Here is a 12,908-nt window from a genome sequence, read left to right as displayed (position 1 = left end):
CTGGAGACCTGGTTTCTCGGAAGCCATCGCCCTTTTAAGGGGGAACCTTGAAACGGCGCCTGGGTTCCATGTTTGTATCCGCCTCGCGGGGAGGAAACTCCATGTTGTAACAAAGTTTCCTCCGCGCCCCCTCCCTCCCCCCCCGTTTTTTCTCCCTCCCCCCTCGAGCCTCCCCCCTCCTCCTTATTTCCTGGGGATCCCTTCCTCCCTCCTCTCCCCTCCCCCCCCGCGCCCCCATTCCGGCCCGAGCTGGGGGGGGGGCCGGGCGCCGGGGGCAGAGTCCGGCCCGAGCCCGCCTGGCCCCATGGACAGCTCGGCCGTCATCACTCAGATTAGCAAGGAAGAGGCGCGGAGCCCGCTGCGGGGCAAAGGTACCGGGGCACGCGGGCTGGGGTGGGGTGCGAGATTGGGGAAGGGAAGGGGTGCAGGGCTGGGGAGGGGAGGAGGGAGGAGGTGCACGGGCCGGACGCCCGGGGGCCGCTGGCTCCCCTTCCCTTCCCGTCCCGTCTCTCGGACGATCTCCAAGCACCCTCTGAGTGCTCGGGGAGGGGAGTTTAAACTGCCAGCGCCGGGGACGTGAGGCGGGATTCGCTCCTTGAGCGCTCCCACTGAGCTAGAGTGGGGAAACTGAGGCTGGGGAGCGGAAGGTGCCTGGGAATCCGGGGGAGGGGGAGCTTGAAGTAGCCGGGGCTTCTTCCGTCTCTCCCTGCCCCCACCCCGGAGTCTGGGAACTGAACCCAAGCCTCTGGGCCCCCGGGAAGTAACGGGCTGCGCCTGGGGGCTGCATATTTGGGGGTGGGGGATCAAGGCCCCTCAGACTCCACCCCTTTCCCCGCCGGGTGTCCGGCCGAGTGGTGACGGGCAGCGGGTGTCCGCAGTGGGTTCGGGGAGTGACAGGGAGGGGGGCTCCGCCTCGCGCCTTCCCCCCACTTCCTGACTCGAAAGCAGCCCCGAAAAGGACAGCCGCTCCTCGGGGCCACAGCCCCGCCCGGAGCCGGGGAGAGCTTGGAGGAGTCCGAAAGCGGGGCGTGGGGGTCGCGACACTCCGCCGACGGCGTCACTTGTTTTCAAGTCCCAACCCCACCCCCCGCTTTCCAGCCCTCCCGGCAGCCTCGCTGGGAGCTCCTTGCGGGCTCTCTCAGCCTCGAAGCGGGAGCGGGCTCTGGAGATTGTTGTTATTGTGTCTTAACTTAACTTGCTTCTGGAACCTCCGGGCGGGAAGCCCCCAGTCCCGGGCGCCAGGGAACTCGGCCCGAGGCTAGTCAGGGCCGCTGCGGGCCTAAGGGGAGGGGAGGCGGGGGCCCGGCCTGGGACGTGTCAGTCCAGATGGTGTGGGACGGAGCGCGGCCTCGCCGGGGCTGGCTCCCGAGTCCCTCCTCGGGCCAGCTGGCGCCGCGGACATTGAACCCTAATTTCCAGAGGGAGGAGCTCCGGGGCAGGAAGGGGGCCGGGAGAAGGTCAGCGCGAGCCGAGTCTCCCCGGACTGCCCGGGCCCTGGGTCGAAGAGTCCACTCCGGGGGCGTGTGCGTCGGTGTCCGGAGGCACCGGGGGGGGGGGGGGGGGGGGGGGAAGCCCGTCTCCGGATGGGGACCGGAAGACACATCCGAGTTCAGATGCGGACCTTGCTATTTACCGACTCTTTAAAGCTTGGACAAATCATTCTCTGAACCCCAGTTTCTTCTGTAAAATTACGACAGAAGTGACTGACTTTTTGGATCTGGCAACTCTGTAAATTGATTTTTGGTGAATTCTGCTTACTTGTGACAAGCAGACTTGGTTTTTTTCTCTTTCGGTTTTTAATTTGGGGGGAGGGGTGGTTAGCTATAGGGATGCCCCCCAAATCATTTTAATGCATAAGAGAAGTCCAGAGGGAAGCCGAGTACAGATTTGAAAATATGTATAGAATATGTGATAGACTTTTTAAAAAGATGAAAAATTCTATTTGTGAATGTTTCAGTTTCGAATAGGAACTTTTTATTTTCTGCCCTTTTCTAATATCTTAATCAGGAATTTGAATTTTGATTTGAGGATCTTACAGTCCCTTCCAGCTTCAAATTCTGCGCTCTCATCTCCTAATGTTACTTTTCTAGGATCAGTCAAACTTACAGAATAAACCTCTGTGTCTGGCATCTTGAGTAATCCCCTTTAAATCCCCTCCCCAAACTTTTCACTCTGTAGGGGTAGAGGATTCTGTGGGAAAGCTCGAGTTCTTGTTGTGTTTATTTTTTTTAACGTATATAAAACTTAAGAAGGTAGTAATAAAATTGTCCTCTCCCTTTCTGAACTTGTTTATTTTTAATTTTTTACTGAGATTCCTTTCTTTCTTTTGTGTGTTACTATACTTTCTTTTCTGTGTTACTAATATTAAACTATTCACCTTCCCATCCCCAAGCCCTCTCTTTTAACCCATAAGTCAATTAAGAAAAAAAAAAAATCACATTGGCAAAGAGCATAAATGTCTCATTGCAATCTGCTCTTTGAAGTGATGGACATGTGTCACTATTTCTTCCTCAAAGTTCTGATGTCTTTCAAAGTTGTTTTCCTTTATTTCTGAAGTCATCTTGTCCATTACTCTGCACTGTGCATTAGTTCATGCAAATGTAATTTCTCCAGTCTTGATCTGCTTGCTGACCTGAACAGATTTCACTGGACTCCCCTTAGGGGGAGCCCATAAGTTGAGAGTCAGAGATACAGCTCCCCGAGTGGGAAGCAGCCAAGTTTGACCAAAGAAATGCTGGCCTGGCAACTGTTCCCTTTGATTTGGTGGCTGCCTGTGTCTCTTCCCCTCCTCGGCAGCCAGGGAACAGTAAGGCTTTATTGGAGAAGCCTTGGGAGGATGCCCCAAGGTGATGGGACATATGTCTCAAGCCCCAGTTTGGCTCTTGGGAAGGTTTTCCATTCATAAGAGCATCGATTTGGAGCTGGAAGAGACCTTTTGGGTCACTGAGTCTGACTCTCATTTTACATATGCAATAAAAAGTTAAGTGACTTGGTCACACTAATGGGGAGAGAACCAGGATTTGATCATTCCCCTGCTGCCTTCCTCATTTTGAGCAAAGGTTCTCCCTGGCACATGCTGACTTGTTTGTTTTAATGTTCACATCTTGACAAGGGTTGGGGCTGAATGTGGGGCCTCCCATCCCCACACCGGCCTGCTGAGTCAGTTTTGGACTCCACAGGTGAGCAGCCTTCGAAGAAACCCCGGAGCCGAGGAATCTTACAATCTCTGTTTTGCTGCCTGTGTCATGATGACGCTGAGCCCGTGCCCATTAACAATAACGCCCCCCTGCTGGTGGAGGAAAATGGGACCGTTCCCAAGGTCAGTAACTCTCAGGCTTCACCTCCAGGAATAGGGGCAATATAATTGTCATTTCTGTTTCCATCAGCAAGTGATTAATGAATTTTTAAGATTACCAATATTCTTTCTTTCTTTTTTTTTTTTTTAAAGTCAATCAGGGTTAAGGGGCACACAAGCTGTTTTAAGTGTCTGAGGCTAGATTTGAACTCCCATCCTCCTGACTCCAAAGCCAGTGCTCAATTCACTGTGGCAACTAGCTATCCCAGCACGCTTTCTTAACAACAAGCTGAGGTTGGTAGGCCATGTAGGTGTTATTATCCCCAATTTACAGATGGGGAAACTGAGTCTCAGGTCAGATGTCTTGCCCAGAATCTCACAGTTAGGAAGCATGGGCCTCTGGACCATGAGTTCATCATTAGAATGGTGACTTCTAGAACCTATATACTGCTCTCAGCTTTTCAAATTGCTTTCAGAGAATTCAGTTTCTTAAACATTAAATGTCTAGCTCTAGCTTTAATAGAGTAAATGGTCGATAAATATCTTTCCTCAAGGACTTAATGCATTTAATTGAGCAAAATAATTTAGCACTTAATGAGCCTCAGTTTCCTCATTTGCAAAATGGGGAAATAATGTCCATTCCTCCTTCACAGGAGTAGTTACAAGGATAAAGGATAGGGACTAGATGTGTGAGCTCCTTGGCATTGAGGACTCCCAACTGAGGAAAGGCCTTCTAGAAATGTGTGCTGGCCCTGTCTCTTCTAAGTATAGTCTGAGCTTCTCCTTCCTTCCTTTCCTCTCTCCTTCTCTTCCTTCCATCCATCCTTCCTACCTTTCTCCCTTTCTCCATCCATCCTTCTTTGCTTCCTTCCATCCCTCCTATCCCTTCCTTCCTTCTTTCCTCTCTTCCTCTCTTCTCCTCTCTCTCTGTCCACAAAAGAATGTAATTTTGAGAGGCCAAACCTAATATCTTGGGGTTTATAGGTTAGATTTTTTCTTAAGGATCACACCTCAAACCCAGATCACTTTAGCTCTCATTGACTGACCAACAATTGGTCCAAGTCCAAGCCTCACTTGTTTGTTATTTTGATCCTGATGAGCTCAAAGTGAACATAAATAGCATTTATTTCTGTTTGGGCCAGAAACTCGGAGGATTTTCCTTTCCCAGATTTTTTGAAAACTACTTTAAAGGAGCTATTTAACAAAAAAGTATTTTATTTTTCCAAATACACGCAAAGACCTGAAGTCAGGATGACCTGAGTTCAAATCTAGCCTCAGACACTTAACACTTCTAGCTGTGTGACTCTAGACAAGTCACTTAAACCCAGTAGCCCCAGCCAAAAAAAACCAAGACAAAACAAGTATGTGCAAAGATAGTTTTCAACATTCGCTTTTTTTTTTTTTTCCTGAGGCTGGGGTTAAGTGACTTGCCCAGGGTCACACAGCTAGGAAGTGTTAAGTGTCTGAGACCAGATTTGAACTCAGGTCCTCCTGAATTCAAGGCTGGTGCTCTGTCCACTGAGCCACCTAGCTGCCCCCTCAACATTCACTTTTGCCAAATCTTGTGTTCCAAATTTTTCTCCCCTAGACAGCAAATGATCCAATATAGGTTAAAACATGTGTACTTCTTTTAAATATATTTCCATATTCATCATGCTGGAAAAGAAAAATCAGATCAAAAGGGAAAAACACAAGAAAGGGAAACTGCCAAAAGCAAACTACCAAAAAAAAGTGCAAATACTATGCTTTGATCCACATTCAGTCTCCATAGTTCTCTTTATATGTGTGAATGGCACTTTCCATCACAATTCTATTGGAATTGCCTTACATCACTGCATTGTTAAGAAGAGCCAAGTCCATCACAGTTGCTCATGACATAACCTTGCTGTGACTGTGTACAAGATTCCCTTACTTTTAATCACTTCACTCAGTCTCAGTTCACGTAAGTCTCTCCAGGCCTCTCTGAAATCATCCTGCTCATCATTTCTTTTAGAACAATAGTATTTAATTATATTCATATATCACAACTTGTTTAATCATTCCCCAATTGATGGGCATCCACTCAACTTCTAGTTCCTTGCCACTACAAAAAGGGCTGCCATATTTTTGCACAGGTCGGGGTCCCTTTCCCTTTTTTTCTGATCTCTTTTGGATACAGACCCAGTAGAGACACTGCTGGATAAAAGGGTGTGCACAATTAGATCGCCCTTTGTTTCTTACCTACCCTTAATCCCTAAATGGGTGTTAGCTCAATCAAAGGGAGACCTGGGAAAAGCTTTGCTTAAAAGTCAAGGTCTCCCACTGCATCCAGAGTCTTCTCCTCTCATCCTGATCTGTGTCTTGCCACTGCACCCAAAAGGCTCCGGAGGAGAAAGTAAAGCTGGTGGCTTCGCATAGCTTTCCCTCACTTGAAGCCAGTTCATTTGCTAGTCATGGCAGCGCCTTCCTGATGTCATGGTTCTCTTTGAGGGGACAAATAACCCAGCCTGGGGTGTTAGGTGATCCGCTCACAGCCACTGTCAGTCATCGCATGACTGAGGGAAACATTTGAGCCCAGATCTTCCATATTCTTGGAAGGTCAGCTTTCTGTCCACTGTGCAAAGTCCTCACTGTGAGCCCCAAATTAAGTAACGTGTGCCCCATCTCCAAGCTTCAAGTGCTTTACGAATGCTGGGTGACCGTTATTGTTGTTATTGGTATTATTTGCAAGACACAGAGGGACACGGGCATTTTTTCCATTTCTTCCCCTAGAAGCTCTGGAAGACAAGATGGGACAGGTAAATGTGCATTTAGCAGATGAGAAAGCGGGGGACAGATGGAATCATTTGCTTACAGGTCTTAGGGAGAATTAGAGCCCAGTCCAGAATCCTGGGCTTCTGATTTGCTCTGTGCTGTCCTGGGGAGAGGGCTGCTGAGGAAGTAAGGATTGAGGGGCAGAGGGGTGGTGCAATGGGTAGAGATTTGGAGGATCTGATCCAGTCTCATAAACTTATCTGTGTGACACAGGGCAAGTCACTTAGCCTCTGTTGCCTCCAAAAAAGGGAAGGGGGATTGAATACCAGCAGAAGAGACATTTGGGGACAGTTGAGTTATCCTGTTATCTCTTGGTGGCCCTCCATCCTGTTATCTGAACCCCTTTGCCCTCCCTACAGGCACCGGCTAAATATCTGCTCCCTGAGGTCAAAGCCCAGGACTTGGGCAAAATCTGTGTGGTCATCGACCTGGATGAGACCTTGGTGCACAGTTCCTTTAAGGTTGGATTCTGACCTTGGGACCCTCCCAACCCCAGGATGACCCTTCCCATCACCCTCTTAGGTCTTGGGCCTGATGCTCCCCATTCCCTCCTGCTGGCTCTCCTCCCTTCTTCCCCTTCTCCGAGGGAGGGCTGGAAATATGCTTCCACTCCCAGCCAGGGCTTGGGAGTCACAGCAGTGACTGGGTCATCAAGTCACAGCCTTTTTGCATCTCCCACAGCCCGTGAACAATGCAGACTTCATCATCCCTGTGGAGATTGATGGAATGGTTCATCAGGTGAGTGGGTAGGGAGGGTCGTGGGGTCAAGAGCAGGAAGTGTAAGGGTTTGGGGATGGGTGGAAGGGAAGATCCCATCTTACTCATGCTTTCTTGGGGTCCCTTAAGCTGCCAGGCTCTGGGATCTCTAACCCCCCCACTATTGTCTTCCGCACACTTAGAATCCTAGAATATTGGGGTTGAAGGGTATGCTAGATTGGGGAAGTGGGTCTTAGCTGGGGGTCTGTCAGCTTTTTTTGGTTGCTATTTTGTAATCTTGTAAATTTTGTTTTATGCATTTAAAAACATGATTCTGAGTGAGGGTCTGTCAGCTTCATATGCAGTAAAGGTTAGAATGTTTGATTTAGCCTAACCTCTCATTTTACCGCTTGTGAAGTCTGGTTTCTTATTTTAGCTCCATTGAGAAAGTCTAGGGGCTTTTGTTTATTCTTCTTCTCCCTCTTGCCTCCTCCGACCTCTCACCCCACTCGGTGGCCGGGACCCGTTTCAAGTAATCCAGGATAGGCTGTTTTCTCTTTAGCCTGTTCTCCATTACTTGGTTCGGGGGCCGGTTCTCAGCTTCACTTGGGGTGAGGGGGTCCTAGGGTCCCCCTGCCCCACCTATAGGCCTTTTCCTTAGCAATGTGACCCAAAGCGCCTGCTCCTATGAGACAGAGAGGGTCAGGGCCTTAGTCATGGCGGCCGTGGCGGGGGTGGACCTCGGGAGAGCTCGCTCCCGAGTCCTCCCCTCGTGAGCCAGGCCAGCCCCCTCACTGCCCCTGCCCCCAGGTCTATGTGCTGAAGCGGCCCCATGTGGATGAGTTCCTGCAGCGGATGGGGGAGTTGTTTGAGTGTGTGCTCTTCACCGCCAGCCTGGCCAAGGTGAGCCCCTGACCCTCTCCCCCTCCTTCCCTGCTGGGGGGCAGTTCCCTCCGTGGGCCGCCATTCCTTCCCTCCTGTTCCATTTCCCACAAGGTGGGGGTAGGAGAGTTGGGGATTCTCCCCGAGTCCCCTTAAATCACAACAGGAATAGTAACAATAGCAGCATTTCCATAGCCCAGAATTTGCCCCTAGCTAGGCAGCGGTCCTCCCTGTTTGAAATCCAACACGCTCTGCGTCACATATGTGTCCCTCCCAGTATGCAGACCCCGTTGCTGACCTGTTGGACAAGTGGGGGTCTTTTCGGGCCCGGCTCTTCCGAGAGTCCTGTGTCTTCCACCGAGGAAACTACGTCAAAGACCTGAGCCGCCTGGGCCGGGACCTTCGGAGGGTGCTCATTTTGGACAACTCTCCCGCGTCCTACGTCTTTCACCCAGACAATGCTGTGAGTACGAGGGATAGCTGGGAAGGGGAGGAAAGACGGGCGCCTTGGGGCCGGGCAGCGGGATGGGTCAGAGGCGGGCCAGAGAACTGGGGGACTAGAAGGGCTCCGGGCTCCAGCAGATGGGAGGGGGGAAGGACCTCTCCAGGCTCCAGCAGATGGGACGGCCATCCCTGGGCAGTTGGGAGGATGGAACCCACAGTGGCCTTCACCCTGCTCCACGGCCCCATCCTTCTTAGGTACCAGTGGCCTCTTGGTTCGACAACATGGGCGACACAGAGCTCCAGGACCTCCTTCCTTTCTTTGAACGGCTCAGCCGCGTTGATGACGTCTACTCGGTGCTCAAACAGCAGAGGACTGAGAGCTAGTGAGAGGCGGGGCCGGTGCCCCTCCTGCTCTCCCGGCTCCAGGCCCCTGCTTGTCACAGAGCTAGGTCTGGCCAGGCGCCCGCCGTCCCTGAACCCCCAGCTCAGCAGCACGGAAGCCGATCCTCCCTCTGCACACTTGAACTTCCAGTCACCTCTTCCTTTTTTATTTTGTCTGTTTTTAAAGAAACAAATCAATTTTTAAACTCAGTGCCACGGGGAAGGACTCTGTCCCCTTACACTGCCACCAGCCAGCCCACCTCACAGGCCCAGAAGGGAAGGAATGGATGGAGGTGATCAGAGAGACAAAGGGGCAGCAAGTGCGAAGATGCTCTCCAGCTCCACTCCCTCTGTCTGACTCTCTCCAGACCGCTGGGTCCTTTAGTACCGAGCATCAGTGCCTTAGTCCCCTCCTGCCCCAGAAATGGGACGTTAGAGGGACTCCCTCCAACCTTTCGCTCCTCTTCGCTCTCTTCCAGTGTTGCTGAGTTTCTCTGCTGCCAAATTTTGGGACCCTTAATAGGAAGGGGGGAAGGAAAAGAAGGGGATGGTTGTCAGAGTTTCAGCTTTGTGACCCAGTGCCTCAGCCCCCTACACTGCCATTCTCACCCTGACCCCAGCCTGCCCTGGGCTAGGCAAGGTTGGATGCCAAGTGCCTTGTTCCGAGCCCTTTCTCCCCAGATTTTGGGGGTGGCAAGGAAAAACATAGGAGATTTCTCCCTAAAAACAGTCCATTTGAGAAGAGATTTGACTCTGTTCCTTCAGGGCCAGATCCCTCTAAAATGGATTCTTCTTTCCTCTTTCAATTAGTGCCTCTTAAAGGGGGGAGGGTGACTATTATAGATGGGGAGAGGGAGGCAAGTCAAAGAAGGACCTGCTGCCCTAGACTTGTGTAGGCCCCACGAACGCCACCCCTGACCCCTAGGGTCTGCAGGAGATGGACAAGGAGGCGAGCATGGGAATCCCCTCAGTAATGGAACATTCTTAGATTTGGGAGCTTTTCTTCCCTAGCTCTTCCTGCCTTCCTTGGACCACTACCCCTGCACACACACACACAAATGACTCCTTTTCGTCACATATGCCTTAACCAATAATGTCCCAGGCCAAATGAATCGGTCATCTCGGTGACTCACCCTTTCTATCCCCAAGTGGGGCCTGGGGGACGGGAGAGGGAAGGGGCTGGGGACCAGGCTCCCGGCCCCCATTGTGCCATATAAATATGTATATGTGTATATAGATTTTTAGAGGAAAGGGGCAGGGAGGTTGAAAGGGTGGGAAGTCACTCCTGCCTCTTCGGGGCCCAGGACCTGAGGGGTAAAGGAGGGTGGGATGGGAAAGGATTTTTACATTTTTTAAATTGCTATTTTCTGAAAGGAGCAAGGGAGACTTGGGGATGCCAGTTCCCCCTGCTCCACTCCGTCTCCAGCCCCACCAGTCCTGGAGCTAAGTCTGGTTCTTCCTTAGCTTCCACATATCCCCTGGTGGTTAATTTGGCTGAAAGCTTTGGTTGCAGCCTCCAAATGGGATGGAATTGAGGCCCTCTGGGATCTCCCATCTCCCTCTCCAAGCACTGCTGTGGGGATGGAAGGTGGCGGGAACGGTTCGCCCCCCAACATAAGTGCAACCCAATGTCTGCTGCTCTCTGTCCACTCTCTAGATGCCCCCTGCTTTGGGTCTGGCTTAAGGTGACTCTTACGCCCAGGAGTGATCTTTCCCTCCAACAGATTCCTGGTCCCCAAAGTCACCCCACAGAGCTGCTAGGATATCAGGAGTTCTGGTAGCCAGACCAAACTTTCCTTCTAGTGCCAACCTAAGCCATACAGCCCATTTCCCCAATTCCTCTGTTTGCTCATTGAGGGTAGCTCCCTAGAAACCCAGAGCCTGTGCCCATCCCTCTCAGCCTGATCCACTTGGTTCTAAGACCCAAAGGTTGGCCCATTGAGCTCTTCCAGTGCCAAGGGGGAGCCAGGCTGGTAAGACATATCAGAGTTTTCTTATTCCTCTTAAGGAGCTAGAGTGGTGAGCAGGGAAGACCGGGCAGGGCTGGTGTAGGGTCTATCTCCAAATAAGTGCCTTTTGTGGGACCCTGGTGTGATGGGCGTGCCCTTGAACTATAAAAGAGAAAACCAGATCCTTCCCAATCTACTTCTGTCTTGTGCTTTTTTTGGAGGGAGGGGAAAGAATGTGAAGGGTGAGGTCCCGGCTGTGGGATTATATATGCAAGAGATCTGTTGAGTGTCTGAAAGCTTGTGACATACTGTATATTCCTTCCAATGTATGGGTACGGGTTGGCTTCTGAAGGGGCACTCACTTAAATTGGTCATTTTCCCACTCCCAGATTTAAATCAGAACCTTTAAATGAAACCGAATAAGATGGAATATTAAGGGATCAGTGGAAAAAGTCTTGGGATCAAGCAATCGATTTCTTAAGTATCAGATGGGAAAGACAGAAAGCACCTTGTGTGAAGAAAATCTGGGGTTTCTAATGAGCCACAAGCTAAACCTGAGTCCAAAATGTTATATGACAACCCAAAAAAGCTAATATAGTCTTGAAGAAGTAACAGGCAAGTTTGTGAAGCACTTTGTCACCCTTAAGTTGTCATCATCACCGCCACCGGTGAGTACCACAAATGAGTAAATTTACACCTGGTTCTGTTTGCTTTCTATTGAGGAGCAATGAGTGGAATAGTAACGAAACTGATTTGAACTTGTCAGGTAAAACCTGCTACCAAGAAATTAAGCAGGACTTCTTAAACTTCCCACTTGTGACCTCTTCACCTGGATTTTTACGTGACTTTGGATATATGGGTATATAAATGAGTTTGCTAACAATCATAATTTCATGACCCCACAGAACTCACCCCACCCCTACCTCACCCAGTGAGCCATTCCTTGCAACAAAAATTTAGAAAGAAAAGGCATAGAAAGCAATTGACAGACATAGCCGACATCAGCATAGAAGGCTTTTGTCCTACAGTTGCTCACCTCTGCAAATGGCCAGGAGGAGCATTTTCGCACATGCTAAGAAGCTAATAGTGGAATTAGCCCACAATGGTAGGAGCAACCATATAATAGTGAATGTCATAGGATTTAGAGCTTGGAGGAGCCTTAGCAATTATCTAGTCCTACTGGAGATTTGCAGAGAACCCTATTTTGGAATCTGGATCACTTGCTGCCTCTGTGACCTTAGGAATATCTGGAGCCTCAAGTAGGATACTTGGATTTGCCAGGTAGGATATGGTGACAGGTGAAATCAGCCACTACCTTCAGGGAGCTTACAAACTAATGAGGGAGACGACAAGCAAAATCTCTGATTATAGAAGATATATATTAGATAAATGGGAGGTAAGCTCAGAAGGCAGTAGCATTGGAGTGGATCAAGAATGTCCTCTTGCAGAAAGCCTTTGAGCTGAGTCCTGAAAGAGGGGAGGAGGGACTTTGTCGTTAGACAGTATTTTGGCCATCCAAAAAACAAATACAAGATGGGGAACCCAGCCTCCCCCTTTCTGTAGTGGCAGTGGGAGAGAAGCAGGTGGACCCCAAAGCCCAGTACACTCATCTCTAGACTTTACATGAATTAGGAATTGTTTTTAAATCACTCCTCAGCTTGGGCAGTCCTTCCCACTGAGATTATGTTATTGGACTTCTTGAGAATGAAGGACAACATAAGTGCATACCTACCTGCTGAGAGCCTTAGGTTTCTACAAATTGTATAAAAGGTCCTCAGTGCCTATGCAAATACACACACACACACACACACACACACGCGCACACGCACAATCTTTCAGACTATGTGGTTTTGTCTTCCCTTTTGCCTAGCTTCCATGTTTGAGATTGAGTCGTCCCATTTGGGCTTGACAAAGGTAGGTCTTTGTTGATGTGCAGGATTTAACCTCATTCTTCACCTCCACACCTGAGGAACCAAAATTGTTTCCATCTTTCATGAGTATGAAATCACAAGATCCCTTTAAGGCAATTAAAGGAGGATTTTCTGACCCTTAAAGTAAAGCTTCTGATAAAGGCTTACCAAAGGCCATACCTTTAGTAAGCAGGCAATGGGGGTTAAAAATAGATTAAGCTTGTGGATACTAATTAGCTGAGACTGTGTTGTGTCCCAGAGTTGAGGAATCTCCTTTTGGAAAGAGACACTCATTTTCACTACCGAGAACAGACTCATGCAAGGAATGAGTGTGTAATAGCATTGCCTTCCTGAAAAGAGTTCAAATTGTAAGTTTGTAGAGTCCACTCTTCCTCTTCAGGGGAAAAGGCGGCACCCCCACTGAAACAAGGACGTGGAAAGAGAGGTCCTCAGAAAACCCAGTGAATCTGTGCCTGGCCAATATTCACCAGAGAACCAGTTGACCTGTGTCAGTAAGTGATCACCCGAGGCAATGAGGAAGAGAAACTTGGGGAGATG

At 49.8% G+C, this 12,908-nt stretch overlaps 1 protein-coding gene across 1 annotated transcript; it reads left to right on the top strand.

Moving 5' to 3' along the window:
* On the top strand, window positions 1–10,636 carry CTDSP1 (CTD small phosphatase 1). Its single transcript, XM_074307637.1, has 7 exons — window positions 1–371; window positions 3,180–3,319; window positions 6,448–6,549; window positions 6,770–6,826; window positions 7,595–7,687; window positions 7,944–8,129; window positions 8,366–10,636. The coding sequence occupies exons 1-7, from the start codon at window positions 305–307 to the stop codon at window positions 8,492–8,494; spliced, it is 774 nt and encodes a 257-aa protein (XP_074163738.1). The 5' UTR covers window positions 1–304; the 3' UTR covers window positions 8,495–10,636.
* The last annotated feature ends 2,272 nt before the right edge of the window (window positions 10,637–12,908 follow it).

The sequence above is a fragment of the Sminthopsis crassicaudata genome, chromosome 3, assembly GCF_048593235.1.
Source record: "Sminthopsis crassicaudata isolate SCR6 chromosome 3, ASM4859323v1, whole genome shotgun sequence".
Classification (NCBI taxonomy): Eukaryota; Metazoa; Chordata; class Mammalia; order Dasyuromorphia; family Dasyuridae; genus Sminthopsis; species Sminthopsis crassicaudata.
This window is presented reverse-complemented; position numbering and strand designations above follow the sequence as displayed.